This window comes from Polypterus senegalus, chromosome 3, assembly GCF_016835505.1.
Source record: "Polypterus senegalus isolate Bchr_013 chromosome 3, ASM1683550v1, whole genome shotgun sequence".
Lineage (NCBI taxonomy): Eukaryota > Metazoa > Chordata > Cladistia > Polypteriformes > Polypteridae > Polypterus > Polypterus senegalus.
The window spans coordinates 149315944-149340344 of NC_053156.1; the positions used below are offsets into that span (position 1 = coordinate 149315944).

At 36.5% G+C, this 24401-nt stretch overlaps 1 protein-coding gene across 1 annotated transcript in view; it reads right to left on the reverse strand.

Annotated features, from left to right (window-relative positions):
- LOC120526611 (interphotoreceptor matrix proteoglycan 1) overlaps positions 1-24401 on the reverse strand; it is a 176037-nt gene that overhangs the window by 86131 nt on the left and 65505 nt on the right. The window contains exons 4-6 of the mRNA XM_039749774.1: positions 12947-12981; positions 6098-6165; positions 2366-2427 (exon numbers count right to left, since the gene is read on the reverse strand). Coding sequence (XP_039605708.1) covers positions 2366-2427; positions 6098-6165; positions 12947-12981 — 165 coding nt within the window. The remainder of the gene's footprint in view (positions 1-2365; positions 2428-6097; positions 6166-12946; positions 12982-24401) is intronic.

Here is a 24401-nt window from a genome sequence, read left to right on the forward strand (position 1 = left end):
ACTTTGCTGGAGCAGAGGCAAGAACGGCTGACTCATAATCAAGAGGTTGTGGGTTCAATTCCGGGTCCTTCCTAGAATTACCGTGTTGAGTAGTGAGCTGTTCTTATTGTTACTATTATAGAATAAAAAACATACATTTGATTTGAGTCTGTAACAGCTGATGCAAATTTATGGTACTTGTAAAGGTTAGTGTTTTATTTTTTTTATTCAGTTTTATTCTCTCAGTCATGTTCACGCTCACCCCAATCAAACACTGCTAGTTTTCAAATAAAGTCGTGCTATAACAGAGGTGAATTTAGATGAGGATAATGGTTCTACATCAGTGAAAGAGAACAGAAGCCCTCTCCGCAAGAAATGTCCACTCACACATAAGAAAAACGTAGCTGCACCAGGCGTAAAGGTGAAAGATGGCACTGTTTGGATGCAGCAAGAGGTTGGGAGTCATCCTGCCAGTCAGTCAGCCCCACACATGTCCTTCAATGAAACAGCACGGCTTACAGAGCTTGCCAAGGTATCATGCAAAGTTCCATTTGGAATTATGTTTTTTGATCGTCATTATATGAAAAACATTTATATGTTACTTATACTGTATAAACACCACATAAACTGTTATTTACCTATATTTATTTACTTATCTTCCTGCAGCGTAAAGTCAAAGTAGACTGCAGAGCTTCCTGTGTTTGATTGATACAGTACTGCAGACAAAATACATGTTCGATGCCACTCCTTATTTAGGAAAAGATCAGTTACAAAAAGTGCGACAGCAGCTTCCACCTGCAGATATACACACTTCAGTACATGAGCAATGGTACCGAGAATGTCAGTCAGACTTTTTTTGGGACATATACACCGTCAGCATGGGACTGCCAGATCAAAACGTGGAGCATGGAGAATTAATAAGTTACATGAGTCCTTAAAAATTATGTTTGAAATTATGAACAGAACTAGTATAGTGGATGTCTATGGTTATGTTAAAATGGGTTCTTTAACAAGAATACAGGGACACGGATGGAAACTCATTAAGAATAAAGGTTTTCTTCACACAGAGAATGGTAGGATCATTGAATAAATTATTAAGTACCTTATATGGGTATACAGTAGTACTTTGTGGAGCTTCAAAATCAAATTAAAGTCACTTTTGTCAAGCTTTGTTGGGCTGAATAACATATTCTCATCAAAATTGTTCGAATGTCCAAAATATACAGAATCAAATTAGATCTATATTATATGAGTTAAAATCATTTAAAAATAAAGTAAATATTGCATTCAAGGAGTCAATTCTAAATATAAAAAGTCAAACTTGAAATATGTGGAATGAATTATGAATATGTAAAATCAGATCTGAATATGTAAAAATCGATCTTCAAATGTATAGAGTGAAATATGAATATGTAAAGTCAAAGAGAATTCTGAATGTACACAGCCAACCATACAACGCATGAGTCAAATATGAATATACAGTTTAAAGTTAAGCTTGATACATATAGAGTAAATTTTGAATGTACAATGTCAAATCCAGAAAAAATATATGAAATTAACCTTGAATATATTATGTGAAACTAGAATACATTAAGTAATACTTCAAGTCTATAGAGTGAAATACTGCATGTAGCAATTCACTTCATTATTCGTATGCAGGAATATTATTGTTGCACAAGTTTTGCAAGTTTTTTTTTTTTGCAAAACATGCAATCTGCAACAATTTATGGTAAAGCTGCATGCCAACCAGCTAGGAAATGAACATATAGTTTATAAACATGACAAGACTTTTGGAAATATTCTCCTGCAGTGTACATGTCTTACAGTATTCTATAATCAACTCTTACAGCAATCATTTCAATATTTTAAATTTGAATATTCATTTTATTATTATATAACTTACCAGAAATGGAAAAAATGCACTTTCTCTTTAAATGTTCGAATACATGAATAATCACAATTTATGACAACATAGTTAACAATATTTTTCACACATTTCAGATATAGGAATATCTGCACCAAAGAACATTTAGGGCTAAACTCTTATCATTCCATTACAAGGTAAGAAGACATAAAAATCTCTACCATGCATTGTGTTTCTGTAATCAAAATGTAAGTCAAACTCTGATCAACCTCTTTATAAGAATGTTGTGTAAGTATACCCAGTCGTTTAAGTGGCCTACTTTATGACTTACTCCATTTTTTTCACATTAGCATATACCTAAATTAGAAACATTCTATTTGGCACAAGCACATGCAAATATATTGTAAATAAGGACACAAAGAATTAGTCTGTTTTAAATACTACATTCATTAAAAAAACTGAGAATGTTCACATGAACCATTTGCAAAACTAAAAACAGATTTTATGAGTCAGAAGTCATACCTTTTCTGGTTCTTTTTGGTCACCTTCTACTTCATTAGGGAACATGCCATTTGGATGTGACCCTTCAGGAAAGGGAGAAATAAAACCATCATTAAAAGTAAACAGAGCAGCTAAACAAAGTTATTACTTCCCGAGTTGAAAAAAAATCAATGTGCCTTATTACTGTTTGTGTTCATTATAAACTCAAATCAAACTTTACAAAACATTCAGACGCATGCAATTAAGATAAAAATCATTGTGCTACTAGGTAGTATGGAAGTATCAAGGAAATAAACAATGAAAGAACAAAGGCATTGCCCATTCTGTATGAAAACACCAGTAAGGAATTTTTTTTTTCATGTTAGAAGAATGAGTCACTAACTTCAGAACTGTGAAATTAGTTAAAGAAAGCTGACCATTAGTAGAAACTGCTAGAAATCCAAAATACAGTGTGTAGGTATTTTCAGAATGATGAATGATCCCATGATGGCAAGAAGGTGCCTATGGACTTTATAATATCACACAATGTGCTTTCCGACAGTCAAAAATATTCTTATTATATATCTTTTGTTGAAAAACCCCTTCATTTGACATAAGCAAAACAGTGGAACATCTTGCAGATTATTTGTAGGAGCTTTCAGAAATAGGGCCTATATTGGCACATTACACTTGTTGCCACAATATTTTGTCTTTTGATACTGCATCACAGTGATTCAAATATGCCTAACAAAGAAATTAAAGGACAGAAGGAAATACATTTATTCTTAAACCAGTTTTGCTCATTGTCCCCCACTGAGCTAAAGACTAACCTTTAAAGTGGATGCTTTCTTTTCCCAGATGGTTGTCATTCCCAATCATTCTGGCCTTCCTGCCTTCCCCATTACATTCTCACCTCTGTGTTTTAACTGTGTACAGTACTGCAGACACATACGTGTCAGAAGCTCAACAAACAAAGCATTCTTTTTCGAACTTCCACTATCATTTTCATCATGGAGGACTTCCAATGCATACAGTATATATATATAAGCCTACACAGGTGGAATATTTTACCGAACGTGACACCATAATGCCACAGACAAATTTAAAGAATGAATTTTAACTTCTCTAGTATAATTCTTAGGTACTGTAACACCTCTCTTCACTGCATTTAAAATGCATAGCAAATTTAGAAATACATAACATAACATTGCCAAACCTATGTAACCTTATTCAGAGTCACAAGTGGCCAGAGGCTATTCTAGTGGTTAGAAGCCAATTCTGGACAGAGCACTAGTCCATTACAGGTCCCACTCATGCACACAGCCACACAGAGCAATTTCAGACTTGCCAGTTAACGTAACACACACATCTTTGGAAGGAAAAAAACAGAATAGCCATAGGAAAGCCTACATATGCACAGGCAAAATTTTACACAAAGAAAAACTGGAAATGGGATTTGAACCCAGCAGGATGGTTGTGTGAGACAGCAGAAGGAACCGATGTACTACTGTATCATCAAGTTTTAAAAATACTGTTCTGCATGGCTTATTCATTTTTAAGACTAAGAACACTACCTAGTAGATGGGAGAGGATTTTCATATGCAATTTAAGCTCTAATTCTATACATTCATGACTGAATTGAATGACTATAAAAATTCAATCCCAGTGGCTATGGTGCTAACTTTAAAGAAGTTCTCCTTAGTCTCTTACAGCCCTTCCACAACACGTGTATATCAGTCTGCAGAGGAGTTAAAAGAACACTTCTCCAACCTTAGAGGCAGTTTTTGGTGTTTTGCGCTGCAGATCAGTCTACAATATATACACGTTACCACATCAGTGGTGCAGGATTTGGATTGGCTATAACAAGAGCCGGCAGCTCTTAGTCGGCAAATTACCTATAACACACCGAAATGTTTCCAGCGTTAAATAACTCTTGTAGTGATAAAATAACCCTTAAAAGCATATATTTGGGGTCATTGTTGTTATAACTTGTACATATTTTCCAGCATTTATTTGACACTAGTGACTTTACTGTGTACTTGTTTTATTTTTACATGTAATTTTCAAAGAGGCCTAATAATTTCCCATCTTTTAGTGTACAGATGTCTGTTAATTGTCCACATTTGTCTGCTTCATTTTAGCTTACCCATTCTGAATTGTTAACCTTATTCTCTATAACTACAGCACAATAACAGTTAAGTACAAATAATTTTTTTTCTATTTTCTTGTGAATGAAATTGCTTGTAAAGAAAAGGCCATTTCAATTACTTAGAAAGAAATGAGAGAAAATATTAGGGATGAATGATCTATTCTGGCTCACTAAACATTTTGTTGAACTTTTTCCAGAAAAGTAAAGTGCACACTGGTAGAAATTTCTGACACGAGAGAATGAAAAGAGGATCAAACCCTCTAATTAAATGACATGCTCCATGAACAGCCAGAATTGGTTTTTAACTAAGAAGCTGGCTTGATTAAAAATTTGCAACCACTGTGGAACTCTAAGGGCAGGTTTGTATACCCTTGTACCTTATAGCTGTTACTTAAAAATAACTGTGTAAATATGAGTGTCATTTTCTGTGTTTTTAATACAAGAATTATTTACTATCCCTCAAGACCCAATTAATATGAAAAATACTATGCTAGAATATCATAGGTTAACAAGTTGCATTGTGAATTTGTGTTCATTTGCTTTAACGTTGCTTTGTAAACTTAAGATTTCATCTCCCAATGGCCTTCTTTAAAAAAATTGTATAAAATGAGGATGGCATGGTAGCACAGTGGCTCTGGTTAGCACTGCTGCTTCATTTGTACAGCACCATGGCTGTTGTCCTTGTGGATTAAGGACATTCTTCTTGTGCCTGTGAAACAGGTTAGGGTTTTTGGAAATTCACATCGGCTCTTTGTGAGTATAGCCATGCTTTTCAGGGGTCCTGTAATGGACCGACACACTGTCCAGGGCTGTTTCCTGCCTCGTGACCGGTGTTAGTTAGGTTAGGCTCCCAAAGCCCTGAATTGAACGGAGCAGTTCTGAGAACATTATACAGTATATAAACTGAAAAGTGAAACAGAAAATAAAAGGGAGGTGATATTTTAACAAACAGGAGCTGGATTCAGTATTGTCGGTTGAAAAATTAATCGGGTGATGGTGAAACCATTTTAATTTCTAAATGCAAGAATTTGAAATGATTAGTGAACATAAAAATGAAAGGTGCTAATGCTAGAATCCTGCTGTAAGGTGCACTGAAATCACTGTGTCGCAGCACCACCCTTGTGTTTTTTATCTGTCAATCACCGATTTATTGTACACAATCTGAGTGTAGAGTTGTGAGGAGCAGGAATCTCTCCTAGAACAATGAGGGCAGGCGATTACACACAATTAAGCAACATTTAAAAATCAATTGTATCATCACTTCCCAATGATCTAAATGTGTTTATATTTTTGATGCAAACATGTTTAGCAAAGTTCGTTTTTAATTAGTTTAGCCTTGTTCTTGAATGACCATTCTCACAAAAAGTATTCTCACTCTGTAAGCAGTAAAAACACACATACTTATATGTCATGTCTATGTACTGGACCATGCCTTTCCGTTTGCTGCTAAAAAAACATTAAACCTTCAATTTTCTGTTCTTCTTTACAAATGTCCAGTTGACCACAGCACAGTATATAATTTAACAAACTACTTTGGTTATGAAAGTGTAACTTAAAGCACATATGTAATACCTTAAAGTGCCATAAATATTTAATTTTACATTTTAAACACATTTTAAACATACCTGTTGCAGAATCTGGGACTTTTTCAGTTACTGGCAAAATTACAGGCTTTCCAGCAATCATGACACCCCTAACGATGAAATTTTACAGTTAACACATAAAAAAACAAGAGAAGGAAAAAAGAAGAAAAAGAGAAAGAAAATATTCATAAAATGAATGGTCGGCATACTTAAACGGCACATGTTGAACACTAGAGGGCACTTTTGTAGCATCCTCAAAATGCAGAACAAAGGCAAGGATGCCAGATATTTAAAGCCAAATGATTATTTTAAAGAAAACAAAATCAACAGGGTAAAATCTAACAACGATAGCACTAAATAGAAAAGAGTTAGAACAAACATTAATATCTAGAGCTCTTCTTATTCCCTTTTTCCAAAGCTGTTTTCACTATTTAAATGAGGGAGTGGCAGATAATCTTTCCCTCTGTTTTATACTTTTAGTCTCTCTTTTGTCCTCTTCACCCCAAAAATCAAGTGTATTGTTCTCTCTGCTCTCCCAGATCCACATCCATTCTACCAATCATTATGAGGGACCTTTAAACCCCAGTTTGGGGCACTTCCAGGTTCAGAAGTGGCTTCATACCCACTCCAACAATGCCAGACTAGCAGCTCCAGGAGTACCTGAGCCCTACTTGTGCCTAAAGGTGCCAAGTCTTCCAAGCAGTTTCTTATTAACAGGGTGGTATGGTACCATATGTCCCTGTTGGGCTTAAGATGCCCTTCAGTAGCTAGCTGGTGTTGCTACCTCTGATATTTCTTCAATAAACATTTTCCTGCTTATTTTTCTTAATTTTCTTTCTAGATTGTGGATCAGAACTTTCAATAAGCTGCCTTCTAGCCATTGAATGAAGCATTACTTTCTTTTTTCCCAGTTTGCACTGTCTCTCTCCTGTATGGGTGTCCCAGCTTACTGTTTTCCTGTGTCACCTAACATAAATACGGGACTAACTTTTGCCTGGCCACTCCCTTCCTTCCACACTGGCATGATGTAAGACATTTCTGCCACAATTGATTTTCCTCTCTTCACTAAAGATCTGTTGAGCTCTGTTCCTGCTTTTGCTCTCTTGCCTTTGGTTCCGATGTGTACACTATAAAGCATTTGTCTGTTAATCAAGCATTAGAATCCACTTATTCAGTTAGATGGGCATAGGGCGCAACACACAGTTCTGGCACCATCAAACACAACACAGAAAAGAACTCTGAACTAGATGCCATTCCACTGCATGGCACGCTAACCTATGCACCCACTCAAATAATTTAACATTCCTTTATTTGGGAGAAGTACATTTTGAAACGTAATAGCATTACACAAAGAAAAAACTAAATGCATTTTAAACTCAGATTCTTGGTGCAGGAAGGAGAAGTGGCCCTTAATACTTCATCACTGTGCCTACCCTTGAGACTGTTTTACAAAATATAAAAGTCATACAGTCACTACTGTATGTCAGGGGGCAGTACAGTTCACTAAGTGCTCATTTTCCATTCTTGAGGTACCCTTCTTGCGATTATATCTGCAACACCAACAAAGGCATGAGGGATCAAAGTGATATTCATAAAGAAGTTTACTTATGATAAATGATGTATATGATTTGAAGTATAGCTTGGTGAACCATTTAGAAAACATAATAACATTTCCACACGTGGAAATAACTGTTTATACTGTACATGGTTTGCCATAGACAGGAAGCTAGGTTGCAACGTCATGCAACCCCTATATGCACCCAAAGTTCATCCATAGTGACCGCTGGTAATTTCTGGAATACCAGTTGTTGTCCAACAATGTTCCTGATGTGCTTAATGGGGTAAGAAGTGGCACATGGTGGTCATCCAATGGCACCTCAAAACATAACACGTGGTGCTGGGCTGATATGGATGCCCTCAGGAGCATTTAGCTGCCGTGCATCCACATGGATTTATCTATCATGATGCTGTAAACTGTACTGGGAATTATTGAGAAACACTGTGCAATGCTAGTCATACTGTCATTGCCGGCATTCTTGACACCATTGTAGTCACAGATGCCTGTAGTCAAGGGTCAAAGGTATTTGAAGCAATAGGCAGTAAGCAAGATGGCCATACTGTTGAAAACAGCATTGAACTGTGCTTCTCATTGCCTGTTGACTTGTGACAGACCCCAACTGTTGGGCTAGGGTATGTGATATGGCTGCTCAGTCCATGACCTTTATGTGCACCTTTATGTTTGTCATTTTGTTTGTTTGTTCAATAGGGTACTCAAGACCTCTCTATTCTGTGAGTTCAACCCTCATCCACTCACAGATGCCATACTCTTGTCACTTGTATTCTGTCCAAAATAAGTACTGATGTCCCGGAAGGACAATCTGGCATCTTGTATTCCCATAAGTTTCCATGGACACATGGATGTCACTATCTTTATTTGGTCCCCAAGTGGGCAATAACTGCCAGCACTCACTCAATTAGATTACCTTTTTATACACTGTGGGGAGTCTAGGGTGCATTACCCACATACATCATTCGCAAACGTGCTGCTGTTGTAATGATTTACACACTCTACTATAGCCAATCCATGCTGCAGGTTTCGGACCACTATGATGCGTTTTTCCCAATGTTGTAATGTTAATGGGCAGCAGTGGAGATGGCATCCCTAAATTCAATGAATCTGTGCAGTACATTTTATTAAATAAATTCTAGAGTCCCAACATCCTACCAATGGTCCTAACACACATCCTTGCTATGGGATTGCCTTCTGGGACAACTGAGGGTGCTGTCACTAATGGTGTTATCTCCTTCTTCCCTCACAGAGTTGAGATGATCTCCAATGAGGACAACTAAGTAAGTGAGACCCAGTCCCTTCAGCTCTAGACCGTATAAGATTAGACATTCCTGGAAGGCGGTGTTGCATTTTGGACCTGGGCAACCAGGGGTATAGCGCTCTGCGAAAACCCTGACCCAAGTTCAACGAAGCCCAGGTGATCAGGGCCATCTTGACGCATAGACATGCTGGGCACTTCCCCAGGGCCCCCATGAACATAGGGGCCCATCTATGTATGTTGTGACTTGCTGAGCAGTTGTGTAGAAAGGGGCCCCAGTGCACGGCTTTGCCCGGGGGCGTATAATGCTGCTAAGATGGCTCTGCAAGCGATGCATTAATCAAGGCAATGGCCTGTTCCTTTTGTTTTAGTGATGTGCCAAGAATTGTCTATTTCTTTTCTGTTTTTTTTATGGCTGGCACCCCTGCTTTCTTTGGGATTCAATACATTTGTCATACTCCATTATCTTCTGCAAAATGATAAGCTCTTCCATATGATCGTGAAAGTTATTTTTTTATCAATGTTATGTTAAATACACTCAAAACAGACATATTACAAAAATTATTAAACTTTTTTTTTATTAGAACATTCCTCTCTATTTTTGTCGTAAAAAATAATTTATAAATAGATCTTAACTGCATAACTTAGCTGATCATCAAGGGAACATGGGATCATTAAGAAACACCCTAATAGTAAGACACTCGCAACTCATTTAACTGCATTACAAATTATTTTACTACTCTTCAGTGGTTTTCTTGTGAGCTTTTTCTGTTGTTAATTTGTACAAATTTATGTTGACTTGAGACTGTTAATGAGTAATTAAAGGTTTTTAGTTCAGTCAATCATAGGTCAAATGAAGCTGAAATAATCTTCTAGCTTTCAATGTTTTGCTTTCTTAAAGAAAGAAAAAACAAAATGCTCCTTTAAAAATCTAATTATATGAAATAAAATATATTGAAATAATTTAATTTTTTAATTTTTTACTGAGTGGTAAGAAATCCATCCATCCATTATCCAACCTGCTAAATCCTAACTACAGGATCATGGGGGTCTGCTGGAGCCACTCCCAGCTAACACAGGGCACAAGGCAAGAAACAAATCCTGTGCAGGGTGCCAACCCACTGCAGGGCACACACACCCGGGACAATTTCAGAATCGCCAATGCACCAACCTGCATGTCTTTGGACTGTGGAAGGAAACCAGAGCACCCGGAGGAAACCCACGCAGACATGGGGAGAACATGCAAACTCCACGCAGGGAGGACCCAGGAAGCGAACCCGGGACTCCTAACTGCGAGGTAGCAGCGCTACCACTGCGCCACCGTGCCACTCCAGAGGTAAAGATATTTTTAACCCAAATACATTACTGGTATACAATGGCTATTAAAATTGAAGTATTCCAGGCAATGTCTTCTAGTAACACTTTCTGTGTATCCATCTATGTGTATTAATCAATCTGTGTGTTTATAGTCTGTACTATTTCTGCATTTATAAAATAAATAAATAAATAAAATAAAAAAACTATACTTGCATTTTTCCTTTTCACAGTGTTCTTCACCTGCACTCAGTGAAGAATGCTCGCTATACAAAAATAAACTGAATGGAATCTAAGATACTATTTTTTCAAGGAAGGATTAAACAAATACTTCTGAAATCTAGTTTTCTTTGCAAGGTAATACGATTGTCCGAATTTTTAGGAATGTAAAACAGGTGAACAAGCTCCTTTTCTAAAAGGATAAGGCAGAGAACAGCCAAATAGCCATAGATCAAATTCAAAAGTCAAAAATAAAAAAAACAAAAAAAATCAGGAGTGGTCTCCCGTAGACTTTCTCGTATGCTCAGATATTGTGATGGATATTTGAGGAGTAAACTGCAAGACAATAATTATATTTTTATATTATGTATATTAAAAAACATTAACAACAAATCAAATCAAATTTATAATATATTAAACAATTATTATAAACGTAAACTTGAATAAATTAGACTCTGCAGCTGCATGAATAAAATAGTACCACTTGTGGATAGTGGAAATAGCTGAAAAGTTGATAGAAATCTATGATTTTTTACTTAATACTTGCATGCAAAATTTGGTTATCCTAACTGAAAATGTACTGAGGTTATCATTTTTACACACACACACACACACAATTCCAGAAATTATATTTTCAGATTCAGGGAGGTCTAAAATGTTGAGATTCATCAAAATCTCGAAATGGAATATACTTTGTATACGAGAAAGTAATGTATCAAAACTCCCCTATTACTTTATTTAGTTTACAAGTCATTAAAAAAGGAAATGTCTTAATGTTTGGAGACTGATCAATGCAAGCAACCATCTTATATACTTTATCATTGCCACCATGATTTCACAGCCCAAATGGCACATGCAGCAATTGGACACACAAAATCTGCAGTGCCCATGAAAACAAGCACATACAAAATGATTACAAATTGGTGTCACCAAATAATGATAAAATATTTTCAAAAACACAAAAATTAATAACATTTAAATAAAGCAAAATCGATTAAACAATTTTGTAAAAATTGTTAATAAGTCCACAACACAGATTTAATTTATTTTGTGTATTTATATTCTAACCCTATTTTCAAGCTTATGAAACCTTTCCACATTCCAGCTTTCCACATCATATGCTGTACTTGCCAGTACATTTGTGCTTTCTTCAATGTTCTTTTTCTTTTTGCTAGTAACAAGTCAAGAAGTCAAGGTGCATACTTTTTATTTTGTTGATTTCTTTGCCTTTCAGCATTACCCAGTTTACAATATTTCTAAACTTTCTCACATTTTCCATTCTCTATATACTCTCTTTTGCATCATCCAGTCCATCTTAAAAATTCTCAGTCTCCTTTTGTGTCTTTCCCCACCAGTAAATTTGACATGCTGTTGTTGCAATTAAAATGTGTCAAACTTTGTTTTTTCCTAGTTCATCCTCACTGCATTGATGAGGGAGATGTGACAAGTAATAAAGGAGACATTACCACTCTTACTAAGCACATTTACAGAGGCTGGCCTTTTAGCTAATGGTGTCTAGTACACAGCCCCAGTCTGTGGATAGATAGATATTTAGACAGACATAAGGAACTGGCATAGGAAAAAAGCCATGGGTACAGTAACAAATAATCTTCTTCAGGCTGCTGATTCAGGATTACTATCAGCATTTGACACTATTTGCTCACACTTTTATTGGCACGTCTGACTTCAATTTGTTATAACTGCTGCTGCCAATTAATGGTTTCAAACTTGCTTAATTAACACATTTCAATTAATTCAACTGAAAAACTGTATTTCTCACAATTTAACTGTTACTCATTATGTACTACAGGGATCTGTAACCCCACTAAGCCACCCCCTGCCACCCCCCTCCGGATTCAGTTATCATTTTTGCATCATCATGGTATTAATTTATTTTGTTATGCTAAAGACGTCCAGCTTTATGTTTATATATATATATATATAGTAGATTCAGCTTCTCAAGAGTTAATAAAATAGATGGAAGGATATTCAATTGATCCTTTTATCCTTAGCTGGCAAAGTAGATAATGTATCTTAATTCATTATTTAAGTTTTTCAAAGGGATAAGAAGTAGCACAGTGTTCCATGCAACATACAGGAATAGAAATTTAGAGATTAATGTTTATTTTGTTCTTTTTTTTGCATAGTTAAAAGCAAATAGCAAGAGTGTCTGATAGCTTTGAATTTCTCATTTTTTATGAGGTGGTGACAAATTTAGGGAAATTAGAAATATCAACAGAATAAAAAATACTCTATTCGGGCTCAAAGAAAGTGTACTTGTAGAAATTTTCTGTCAAATTCATATTTGCTCAACATAAAGGTTTAGATTGAATATGTAATTCTCTTTTTTTTTCAAGCAGAGCACCCTCGGTTATTCCTGATGGGTATTACTAACCTTTAAAGAAAAACAAGGAAGAGGAGAAAAATAAAATAAAAGCAAGCTTTTTAAAGCATTATGATCACTTTCACCTCAGAACTAATTATTTAAAAAGATAAGAAAATATTTTATTTCTTATAAATCAGTACTTACCATTCGTGTAGTTTCTCATCCCTCATCTGCACTCTCTGCAAAAAAAAAAAAAACAATAATAAGTTGACTTAATTTAAAAATTTTATAAATATTAAAAACATATTATTTATTTGTAGCTAATTCATGAATTCATTATGTGGTCCTTTGTGACTTAATTCTTTGAAAATTTCAGGATCCATTAACTTTATATTATATTAAATTAACTATCAGTAATTTAGTTATCTTTTTGAAATCTTTACTTAATTACGCATATTGTATTTTGACAAAATATTTGCAATCATCCAAAACATATTACAGAAAAAGCTCAGGGGCCTCATGTATAAACGGTGCGTACGCACAGAAATGTTGCGTAAGAACTTTTCCACGTTCAAATCGCGATGTATAAAACCTACACTTGGCGTAAAGCCACGCACTTTTCCACAGTACCTCATACCTTGTCGTACGCAAGTTCTCCGCTCGGTTTTGCAGACTGGCGGCACCCAGCGTCAAAGCAGTGCTACTGTTCCTGTGTGGTTACTCATTATTTTCATGACGCGGCTTTATAAATACACTGAAACTAACCGCATATTGTTTATTAGTGTAATGCATTTGATTGTAATTAACTCGTAACAATATAATGGTCCAGGGAACAGCCATAGTATTCCAAATACCATAACTGCTTTAGCGTTGTTACTTCTCACTTCTCCTTCTTCTTCTTCTTCTTTCAGCTCCTCCCGTTAGGAGTTGCCACAGCGGATCATCTTTTTCCATATTACTCTCACTGCACCACTCGGAGTATTTATATCACTGTATCTGAGTGTGAATCACAGCAGCAGCTGATCGGAAAGAGAATTATCGGTATACAGCTTTAAGGACACGCTGTCTCAGCCACTGCAAAATGTTTTAAAGCCTTTCCTGTACAGACCTCGCGGTTCAGAAACAGTTTAATCCCAAGAACTTTAAATGCACTCAATCAATTGCTCTTTGTAGAACTGTTAGGACTTATAAGTACAATCACCCCACTGTAAACTTACACTACAGTTATAATATCTCACAACCTGAGCCACTTTATAAAGCGCGTATTTACATATAATGACGATATCATTTTTAAGGTGAAATGCAGCAAAATATGTTTGTTAAATTATACAGATAAAACTTTAACTTCATTTAAATAATCTATATTCTTCACTGGGAGTGTCGTGAAGGATAGAATAATTAAACATGTACTACGAAGATATTTCAATGTTCCTTAAACGTTTTGAAGAATCGGTGCTAAGCTTACAGATGGCTTAACGTCTATTACAGAGCTGATTGTGTGGCGATCGGTTACTTGGGGAAAGAAAAGCACTGACTGCAGTGGCGGCTACGCCAATATATATTGAATATAAAACAGAAAGAGAAAATAACAACACAGCTAAAAACGCAGCGACAAATTTCGGCAAAAGTTAAATGCTTGTGTCATGAGCACGAGGCTGCTATGCAGTGCAATGCAGTGTCTCCGTGCATAAGATAACATATTGACATTGGCCGACGAAGGAGCCACCGATTCTGCCACCACAAGCCTAGAGCCGCCCCTGATTGTACTGCTGCAATAAATTATTTCATCGAAGTGAAACACATGTTTAATAACGTGCTTTAACTCCTATCATCATAAAAATGATATCACGTATACATCTCAGTATTTTAGTTATTCAGAGAGCTGTAATATCATGAATGTCATGGACTCTGTGTCCAGTTGGAGGAAGAGAGCCGGTTTAAGAAGCAAGTAGTGATTCACACAAATAGAGCACATAGAAGATCAAATACAAAACAAAGCATTTAACGTGCTACTTTAATTACGATGTGAATTGAGAAACTGGTTAATTAAACAATTTTAAGATGAAGTTTATGATGTTCTACTTTAATGACAAAATAAACTACGTGATTAAAGTGGAAATGTCGAGATTGAAGTTGACATTTCGTGCTTTTTCCCCACCGTGTGCCTTTTTTCTCTGTACCCTAATAAGCTTTCAAATGACACTCAGACTGTGGGCTACAACTCGCCTTTTCATTGCGACTTTGATATGTGACTTCTTTTTTATTTCCGGCACTGTGCGATTTTGTGGATGTGAGCTTTCAAGTTTCTCCAACACGCTATGTCACTCGATCAACTTCATTTTGTTGATTATAGCACAGTTTACTCGAACAAATAGTATGTTTTTCATTTGCCTCCACTTGGTATGCGCTGAAATTCTTTTATTTTCCCCCGTGCTTTTCCCATTGTCTTTTCACAGAAGGCTGCGCTTAAGGGTGATTTATATTGATTTGCATATTCAAAGAGGCGTAATTCTGGGAGGATTTGGGGTGTTACATAATGCGCGTGCACGAGCGTTAGTTTTCACACTGATTGAGATTTATGTAGCGGAAGAACGTGGAAGTTGGAGTACGCACAGATTCCTGCATCTGGATTTTTCTGTGCGTAAGCACATTTCGGCTTTTGTGCTTACGCCATGTTATAGTGCCAGTTCTACGCACGGTGTTATACATGAGGCCCCAGGTTACATGATTTAAACTTTAATGTGTGCCTGAAAAAGAAGGAAAAAAGTATGCAAAAATTAGATTGATTCAAGAATGACCTGTGGTGTGGAGCGATACAGGAGGAATCTCGTTATAACGAAATTCATGGGACCACAAATATATTTCATCATAATGGAAATTTTGTTGTAATGAATATCGGGAAAATATGCACTGTATACTATTGAGACCAGGATCATCGGCGATTCGCTATCTCTGACAGCAGCACCGCAAGGATAGCTCCGTAGCTGCTCTGCCACATTTCATAAACAATTGGCTGGGATTGGCTCCAGCAGACCTTTGTGACCCTGTGGATAATGGATGGATGGATAAACCAAGGGCAAAGCAATTCATTGTCCTGTGCAGGAACAGGCTTATTGCGTAACATGCTTGTCACATGATGTTTAGAACATTTAACACTGGGCTTTGACCAGCTCTTTCCTCAAATTATCCTGGTCTGCCAGTGGTTTGGCAGTGATTGTGAGCTGCTGGTGTTCTACTAATCTGAAGATGGAGCTAAAGCAGGATGATTGGCTCTGTGTTGTGATTCCTATCTTGTATTCTTGAATACAGAAGCAACAGCTCTTGTTTTAAATGAAGACTTGAGACTGTACCTGTATTTGTGTTTTTACTTTTTTTCCATAGTTTAAAATTTACATCTGAAATTACCTTATATTGTGAAAAATAATTAGCTGCCAAAATAATGTTTTTAAATATTTTCCCTCCGTTGCTCCCTCTCTCTTTCACTCTCTACCAGAATAGCTAGTTGAGAGATCATACTCTCTTGGCTTTTAATATTTGAAATGGCGTATTCTGTCAGCTGAAGGACAGCTTGCACTTATTCTGTTGTTCTGTCATGGGTATCAAGCATAACTTTAAGCTTTGATATATAAAGTGTCTATGTATATAAATACACATACTCATAATCACAGATGCTGTTTCTGTAGTTTTTGTGGCTATCCATACACCTACTGCTTACTCTTGCATTACTTGTTTTAATTGTGTAATGGCTGTTCAAGTGGAAGAAACTCTTACACATTCTAAGCTAGTTCTTCTGTTGTCCCCTCAGAACTGATCTAGGTGGCACTCATAAAGGGTCTCTCTCCTTTTTAGACTCCCCTATGATGCTGATAATTTCATGATAATGTTTGTCTATTCTTTTGTTAAGCTTTTTATAGGCTTAATAAATTTATAGAGACCTTGCCAGGTAGGGTCCCCCACCAGAATCAAATTTTGTCACATCACAAGATGACAACAGTAATTATTTTTCATCATCAACATGGATCATAATTCACAGAACAGGATACCTTTGCATATACATCACAGAATCATCAGTAGACGGGAAAAGTAAAAAGCAACTTGAGTCTAATATGAAGTCTCACTGTGACTGAAAGGACAGTCTTTGGCAAACTGGCAACATTAAAATTGTTTCTGAACAACTGAAAAATGTTCTGCACCACAAAACATGCCTTCCTTTTTGCAGCGTATCTGTATTTTTCAGATTTGTTTTACTTTCCAAAGGTTTTGCTCATTTATGATCCAACACTGTGAATGCAACTAGTTTAAAAGAGATTTAAAGAAGTGCTGTTTCATTATTCCATTATAAGAACATGACAACAGTGTTATTATGCTTTGAATAGTGTCTTTTTTTTGCATGTGTTGGTACTTACCTTCAAGTGGTGGTTGTCATACTTCTAAATGCTCTTAATGTTTCAATTTGTATTTGTATTACTGTTCCACATCAAAGTACTAAAATTTGTTTTAATCACAACTCATCCTTTATGTTAATTTACAGTCAAACAGCTACACAGCAAAGCAGATTCTGATAAGGAAGGGGTGAAGAACTGACATGTATTCATGGAAATGGGGCCCCAAACAGAATTCTGCTTAGGGCCCCAGGAAAGCTAGGATTGGCACTTCAGTCAGGTGCTTCCCATGTGCTTGCTTTGTTACACTCACCATGGCAGATTTTGGCACGAGAAAGAATGAGATGTGGCTGGGTTGTCCAGAAAATGAGATTACTGTATATGGGTATGGGGTAGTTAAAGCTACGAGGATATACTTAAATTTGAATCTATTTATTTGTGATATCATAGCACTCAGGCTAACAGTGATATAAAATGGGCTTTAAATTTGATATTTTTCATTCAATTATTTTCTTGACATTGAAAAAAAGTATTATTTATGGTGTCAGCCTTAACAATTCCGGGCATTCATCCTTTGACAGAAGATGTTAAAACCTGGTGGTAAAAGCTTTTCAGAAAGACATTATAACACTGTTAAACTTTAATGTTCCTTATTATATAAACTATACTGAAGGTATTATTTGGTAAATGTTTTGCCTTTGAATTGCAATCATTTGGACAGCCATTTAGCCTTAACTGTATATTAAATACGTAAAGATGAACCAAAAGCTTTTTGTAAATTGAAATGAAATAACATAGATAGCCACACAGGTGAAGAACACAAAATAAAGTGAATGATGTATGCTTGTACTGTATGTTAAGTCAATGTTTTTTTCTAAAGAATAGCTTCATACCACTCACAACAAATATTAGTCTAAAAAATGCAGCAAAGGTTTTTCCTTCAAGTTCTACTGTATTTTCCCATTTTTGTAGTGTGATGATGCATATACATTAAATATATTTGTGAAATTAAGTTATTAGACTCATTTGAGCATATGCCTCTTTGAATTAAAGGAAAAAGGTCAAATTTGTGGTTGTATCAGTTTTTTGGAAGATACTCTGGTTTGAGGACCCTAGACATTTTAGGGTTTCTTCTGTGATGACTTTGCTAATCCAGAAATAACCCCAGTGTGTTAAAATGGAGGAAAGGCCCCCAGTCGTTTGCATTGAGATGTATGGGTAAAGAGAAAAGGACTAAGATCATCAGTGGGCTAGATATTAAGTCAATGGAAAAGCATAGGTCAGAAATACCAGGAAATGCAAGAAAGAACAATTGCCAAAACTTGGACTGCTAAGCCAAGGGTCTGGAACAAAATATGTGGCAAAAAGGTCCTAATAATGCCTTGCTTTAATTGTCTGTAACTACTGCTAACAAATTGGTTTTAGAGCTGAGAAAATGCGCTACATGAATGCCATGTTACATGTCTAGTAATGGGCCTAGCACAATAAATATTATGACTGCAGCTATGCAACGATTGACATAAAAAGGTAGCAACCATACCAAAGCTAAGTCAGCAAGAGGCCAACACAACCTACCATCAGGCTTACTGGGTATATTTATTTACTTTGTTTGAGACTCTAATGTATACATCATTCTTGCTTTGTGGAAATTAATTCTTACTTGTAACACTATTGCTTAATTTTTTATTTTTTTTTCCTTTAACCGGCTATTTTAAATCTTATCATGAAAAACTTCATTTAAGTTAAGCTCTGCCCTTTGAACTGGCCATCCTATAACAGAACATTACCTATTGCATAATGCAGCGCCACTTTCTTGCAGGCTGTATCATCATGGAAAACACTTTTCTTTTCACACTCACCATAAACTTTAAATTCTTTGTTATAAGGAAGTATATACTGCACTTTAAACTGTAATATTATATAACACCGTCACCTGGAAAAACCACAGGCAGAATCTGAAGGCAAGCTGTTATTCTGTTCAATGTAATCTAAATGTATTAAAATACAGAGAAGCATAGGCAGAAGTACTACATTAAATATACAACACAGACTCTTGCAGCTGCAGTAGTTTTTACGATGGTACTTCAGTCCAGGTGGCACAATTCTTCATTACACAGCCTCTCTAGAGACACTCAACAGTTTATGTAATTCTCAGATGTAAATATGTAAAGAAGTAACATAATCTAGGTTATGTCTTCTGTCTACTGCAGGACACATTGGGCATTGCCCATTCTGCTAGGCATTACTGGCAAAACAGGCCTGTTAAGAAAGCAGATTTAACAGGGATGCAGGCATCCAGTTGTGCCTTCCCCCACTTGCATTCCTAACTAAATGAACAACAGCTTGTACCAGGATCTGCCTGTACTTCATCTTATAGAGGAGAGAGAGGTTAGAAGCATGCGCTGATACAGCACATTACCACACCTACCACATGACAAACCAACTCAGGATCCCAGATTAGGAACCTGAGTGCAGCTATGCAACAGGTGACACCTCAGCACCACACTAGTTCAGATGGAACAGTGATTGAACAGTGTGAGGTTTTTTTATGGTGGTTGGAGTGCCAATTCATTTTTCCTTGCAGGTTGGACGGCACACATGCAGGGCTAGATGCAGATTAACGTCATACCCAGGACATTCATCTTATAACAACGGTGTAAATCAAATGTCGAGCTGACATCTTTCCAGATGCCCATCTGAATACTTCTTGAGCCAGAAGGCATGTACACAAGAAAGAACAAAGAGCTATAATTCAAGGAATGACAACTCTGATGGACAGAAAAACTTGCCTATGAGGACATACTGATTTTGTAACTAGAAGTGACTTGAATCCAATCAGGAGAAGTTATATATTCCCTTAGCACAACTTACACTCATTCTACCTGAGATACTCAATGGACAATGTCATTGAACTCCCTGGGGATTCTTTGGGGCACTCTCTCTGTGATGCTCTCAGGGTGAGGGAAATCTACAAAATGACTTCCTGAAACCTGCTCTCTGAATCTAAAAATGCTGATGAGCCGCTCACTATCTTGGGGGAGGTGAAATTGACAATTCTCTTTTCTTTATGGAACTAAAAGCGAAGATCCAGTTAGAGAAGCCAAAGCTGTAGGCCCCTGGGGGATATTCTTAGGCACTCTGGTTAAACTCCATGGAGATTCTTTTGGGGTACCCTGTCTAGGATTCTGTCAGGGAGGGAAAACTCTCCAAAATGACTGAAAATCTCTGAAACCTGCTCATTGAAACTTTAAGGAGTAGAGAACAGCCAACCTCTTTTACTTTGTGGATCAGAAATTGACAATCTCTCTGCCAAACCATGTTGTGGGCAAGTGGGTTAAAATGGCTGAGAAAAAGTCATTACTTCAAGAAGGGAACTTCAGCATCTAAACTCTTATGCCAGAAAGAGTAATGTTTTTTACTAAGTTGCAGACGACAGAGCAAAAGGCCTAACTGCAGAAAACAAGCTGAGAAAGCAGCATCACAGAAAGGATCATGCATAAAGAGGAAGAGTGCACTCGAATACAAGAGGAATCTTCCACTTGAACCCAGAGCAGCAACAAACTAACTACTCCATACAACACCAGAAATCATCTTTAAAGACTTGGTATCGTGCCAAGATAAATTAGATCTCTAAATAAACAGTAAACAGCCAGGCTATTGGATGTTATGTGTTTGTCTGTTGAGTCTATCTGTGTCCTGTCCTATATGTCAACATTTAAATGCAGTTATCACATTTATGCATTCCTTGTGTTTATCAATAAATTGTACTATTCTGTTTCTTAAAACAAGTGTGCTTCAGTTACCTTGATATAAGTCTAAAGTCCAAAGATCTGCTTCCTACAACATAGAAAGGTAAGGTAAATAAAGCAAGAGCCTTGCCAAATTATTTGATTTATTACCTGTAATGCCAATGTCAAAACTAATAATTAATTAACCAAATTAAAATTCATCTTTCCATTTCCTACATGTATTGGTGTCCCTCAGTGTGAGTGTCTTATTGATTTTTAATTATCAATTACGACACTACTAGGCAAGCACATCCGGAGACTGCCAAGCATGCCTCTTTGTTATCCTTTAAAAACAGTCAATAATTAATATACTAACTGTGTAGCTGAAATTATTAAAAGTTCCAAAATTTTCATGTACATACTACAAGGTTTGAAGTAAATGAAGCACAGAGGAAATATTTCTGAGGTATACCACAGACTGTTTTCTACTTCTGCTCCTAACCAGAAAGGTCTTGACCAACAGGAGGAATCATAACACCAGCCAAGTAATGTCTTTTTTCCTGTCTCTTCCCATTCATCCACAATGTAGACATAGTGCTTCAAGGTAGAAGGCATCTTTCAACCGAGCACAAGAACAAGACACATGGTGTCATCCCTTACCTATGTTACTTAAAAAGGAATAGCAGGCAATGCAGTTTTTAAAGAGTGCTTGCATATCATCAATAAATGGGGATGCCTGTGGCACCTCAAATGTTTTTGATGCTTCACTGTTTCATTTTTTCAGCACTTCTAGCTCAAATTAAATTCAAGGACAGATGACCTGCCATACTCTTGAGTATTTTTCTGTGATTCTGAAAACATTCATATCCTTATGATGGAGGCTGTCCAGTTACTGTCCAAAGAAGCAGCCACTAAACAAGACACTCCTACTTAACCCACTTGACATCATCATATTGGCTACATGTAGCATTTGATTTTTACCAAATATTTCTGTTTCTTTTGCTGTGGACAAAAAGGTCAATATTGGCTTCATTTTGTAAAGAACATGGTTTAACCTTTTCAGCTGATAGACTTAAGGTAACAGGCTAAAAAAGCTGTCAGGCTGACCGTAAGTACAGTGTATTCTGGGAAAGCTGAAAGGCAAAGCAAGATTCAGAGTATTTTACATAACAAGAAAGTGTAGCAGAACCTTAGAATGTTTTGTTTAGCCAGCCTGGTTGCAGCTTCAAGCAGTTTTTGATTTCCATGGGAACTGACCTTGTGCTTGTGTGATAATACTGTCTGCTCGTCTAGAAGAAAGAAAGCCAGGTGTGTGTACGTCATTTGGACGAGAATTTAAATTGAGCTTTCTATCTGCTTAGATGTTTGACACTTTCCAATGATCTCTCTCTCTCTCTCTCTGGCAAGAAATCTTTATTTTTTTGTTTAAGAATATATAATCTGTAACTAAGTGCACCATCTAGAAAATGTCATGTAAAGACAGCATGAACCTACCCAGGTTGTACAAATCATTCTGTTGCTTATATGTGCTGTTATTGGTTATTCTGCAAATAAATAGGATTTTCAAGTAAAGACTCAAACTCAATGTCTCTGTCTGAACTGATTTCGAGTGAAATGAGAAGTTATGATTTACCATTCCCTGTCTAGCTGTGATCCCTGAAGGGCTCAAAGGACATGGTAAACTAGGTGGAAGCAAAGGAGTGAAATTTGAAAAATAGTCCTTGTCAGTGAAGCAGCCTTCCCGGATAGTGGGAAAAGTATAAGGTTATAAATAATAGGTGTATTGATATGTCATCCCATCCCTCATTAAGAAAGAAACATAGAGTTTAGTTGGTACCCTTTGTGTATTAGGTGTGTGTCATTAGCGATCTGATAACATGATAAATTACCTCTGGGCAGAGATTTTTTTTTTTCAAAAAATGCACAAGATCTTTTTTCTTTTGGTTATTTCTGTTGGAGTCTATAAATCCCTAAATAGGACTCCTGCCTATTAGCTGTTGGAGTAAGTTTAGGGAATATCCACATCTACAGTAGTTAACATCATCTTGAATCTAAATTATTTTCTTTGTTTGTAGACTGCTGTATAGTATTTGTATCAATTCAAAAACCTGTGTTACCACTATAACTTTCAAGAATCACTTTATAAAAACTGTAGCTCCACCAAATGTCTTAACTGGATTACATTTGGTAGGCTTAAGGTAACTTTGGATAAAGCTTTTCTTCTTACATCCACAAATGACTTTTTCCACATGGTAAAGAGAGCAGACGCTAGGAGACAAATGTTGCATAAACTTCTTTTAAGAGAGTATGGTCCAGAACAGAAAGAAGTTGGAATATTTTGTTGTAGAATCTTATTAACTTAAGTCTATTTGTTCTTAATGTAATTGTCATATTCGTTATATACTTTCTACCTCATTTTATCAGATATTAAGCCTATTAATGAAAATGTTTATGTTGTTGATACTGTATTACTAACACTAGTCTATGTGAGACATGCATTTTTCACTTGGTAGAAAATGTTTTACTTAGTCACCTTACTGGCTATTTTCATTGGTCTTTTCCAAATGAAAATTTCATTGCTGTATGTCTGATCTATTTGACTTTTAAGCTGTGTGCTCCAAGCACTTCCTAATATTTTCTTGTCACTCCTATAAATGTTCAATTAATGCACCTTGCTTATTTCAATGAATGCCACCTGTTAAGAGAAAAAAATGCACCTATAAATCAGATTGTGATAGTATTAAAAAGCCTTAAAACATTCTCCAGTATAACTTATTTATTATTTTTTATTTTTAAAGATATTCATTTGAGGCAAATAACATGTCATACAATCAAATCAGGGGTGGCATGGTGGTGCAGTGGGTAGCACTGCTGCCTTGGAGTAAGGAAACCTTACGTGGAGTTTGCATGTTCTCCCCGTGTCTGCGTGGGTTTCTTCCGGGTACTCCAGTTTCCTCCCACAGTCCAAAGGCATGCAGGTTAGATGCATTGGGAATTCTAAATTGTCCCTGGTGTGTGTATGTGTGCCCTGCCCAAGGTTTGTTTCCTGCCTTGCACCCTGGGATTGGCTCCAGCAGACCCCCATGACCCTGTAGTTAGGATATAGCGGGTTGGATAATGGATGGATGGATAATGGGACAATCAAGTCAAATGTAACAAACAAAAATTCACAAAGAGAAAGAGAGGACAGCAAACAACAGAGAAAATCTTTATAAGCAGCAAGGAAGGAAGAGTATCCTTTTCCCCGATATAGTAGCTTATTCTAAAATGTTACTGATTAGATCCTGTCATATGTTAAAAATGTTTTGAACAAATCCTCAAAATGAGAATTAGATTTTTTCCATTTTCATATAGCATAGAACATCAATTACCCACTGACTTAAAAGAGGTGGGGTTGACTTCTTCCAATGGAGCAAGATAAGTCTACATGCTAGTAGTAAGGTAAAGGCAATTACAGTTTGTTTGTCCTTCTCCACTTTAAGCCCATCTCAGAGTACAACAAACAAAGCTGTTATTGAGTTAGGAGTGATTGTGGCACTAGTGCTGTCT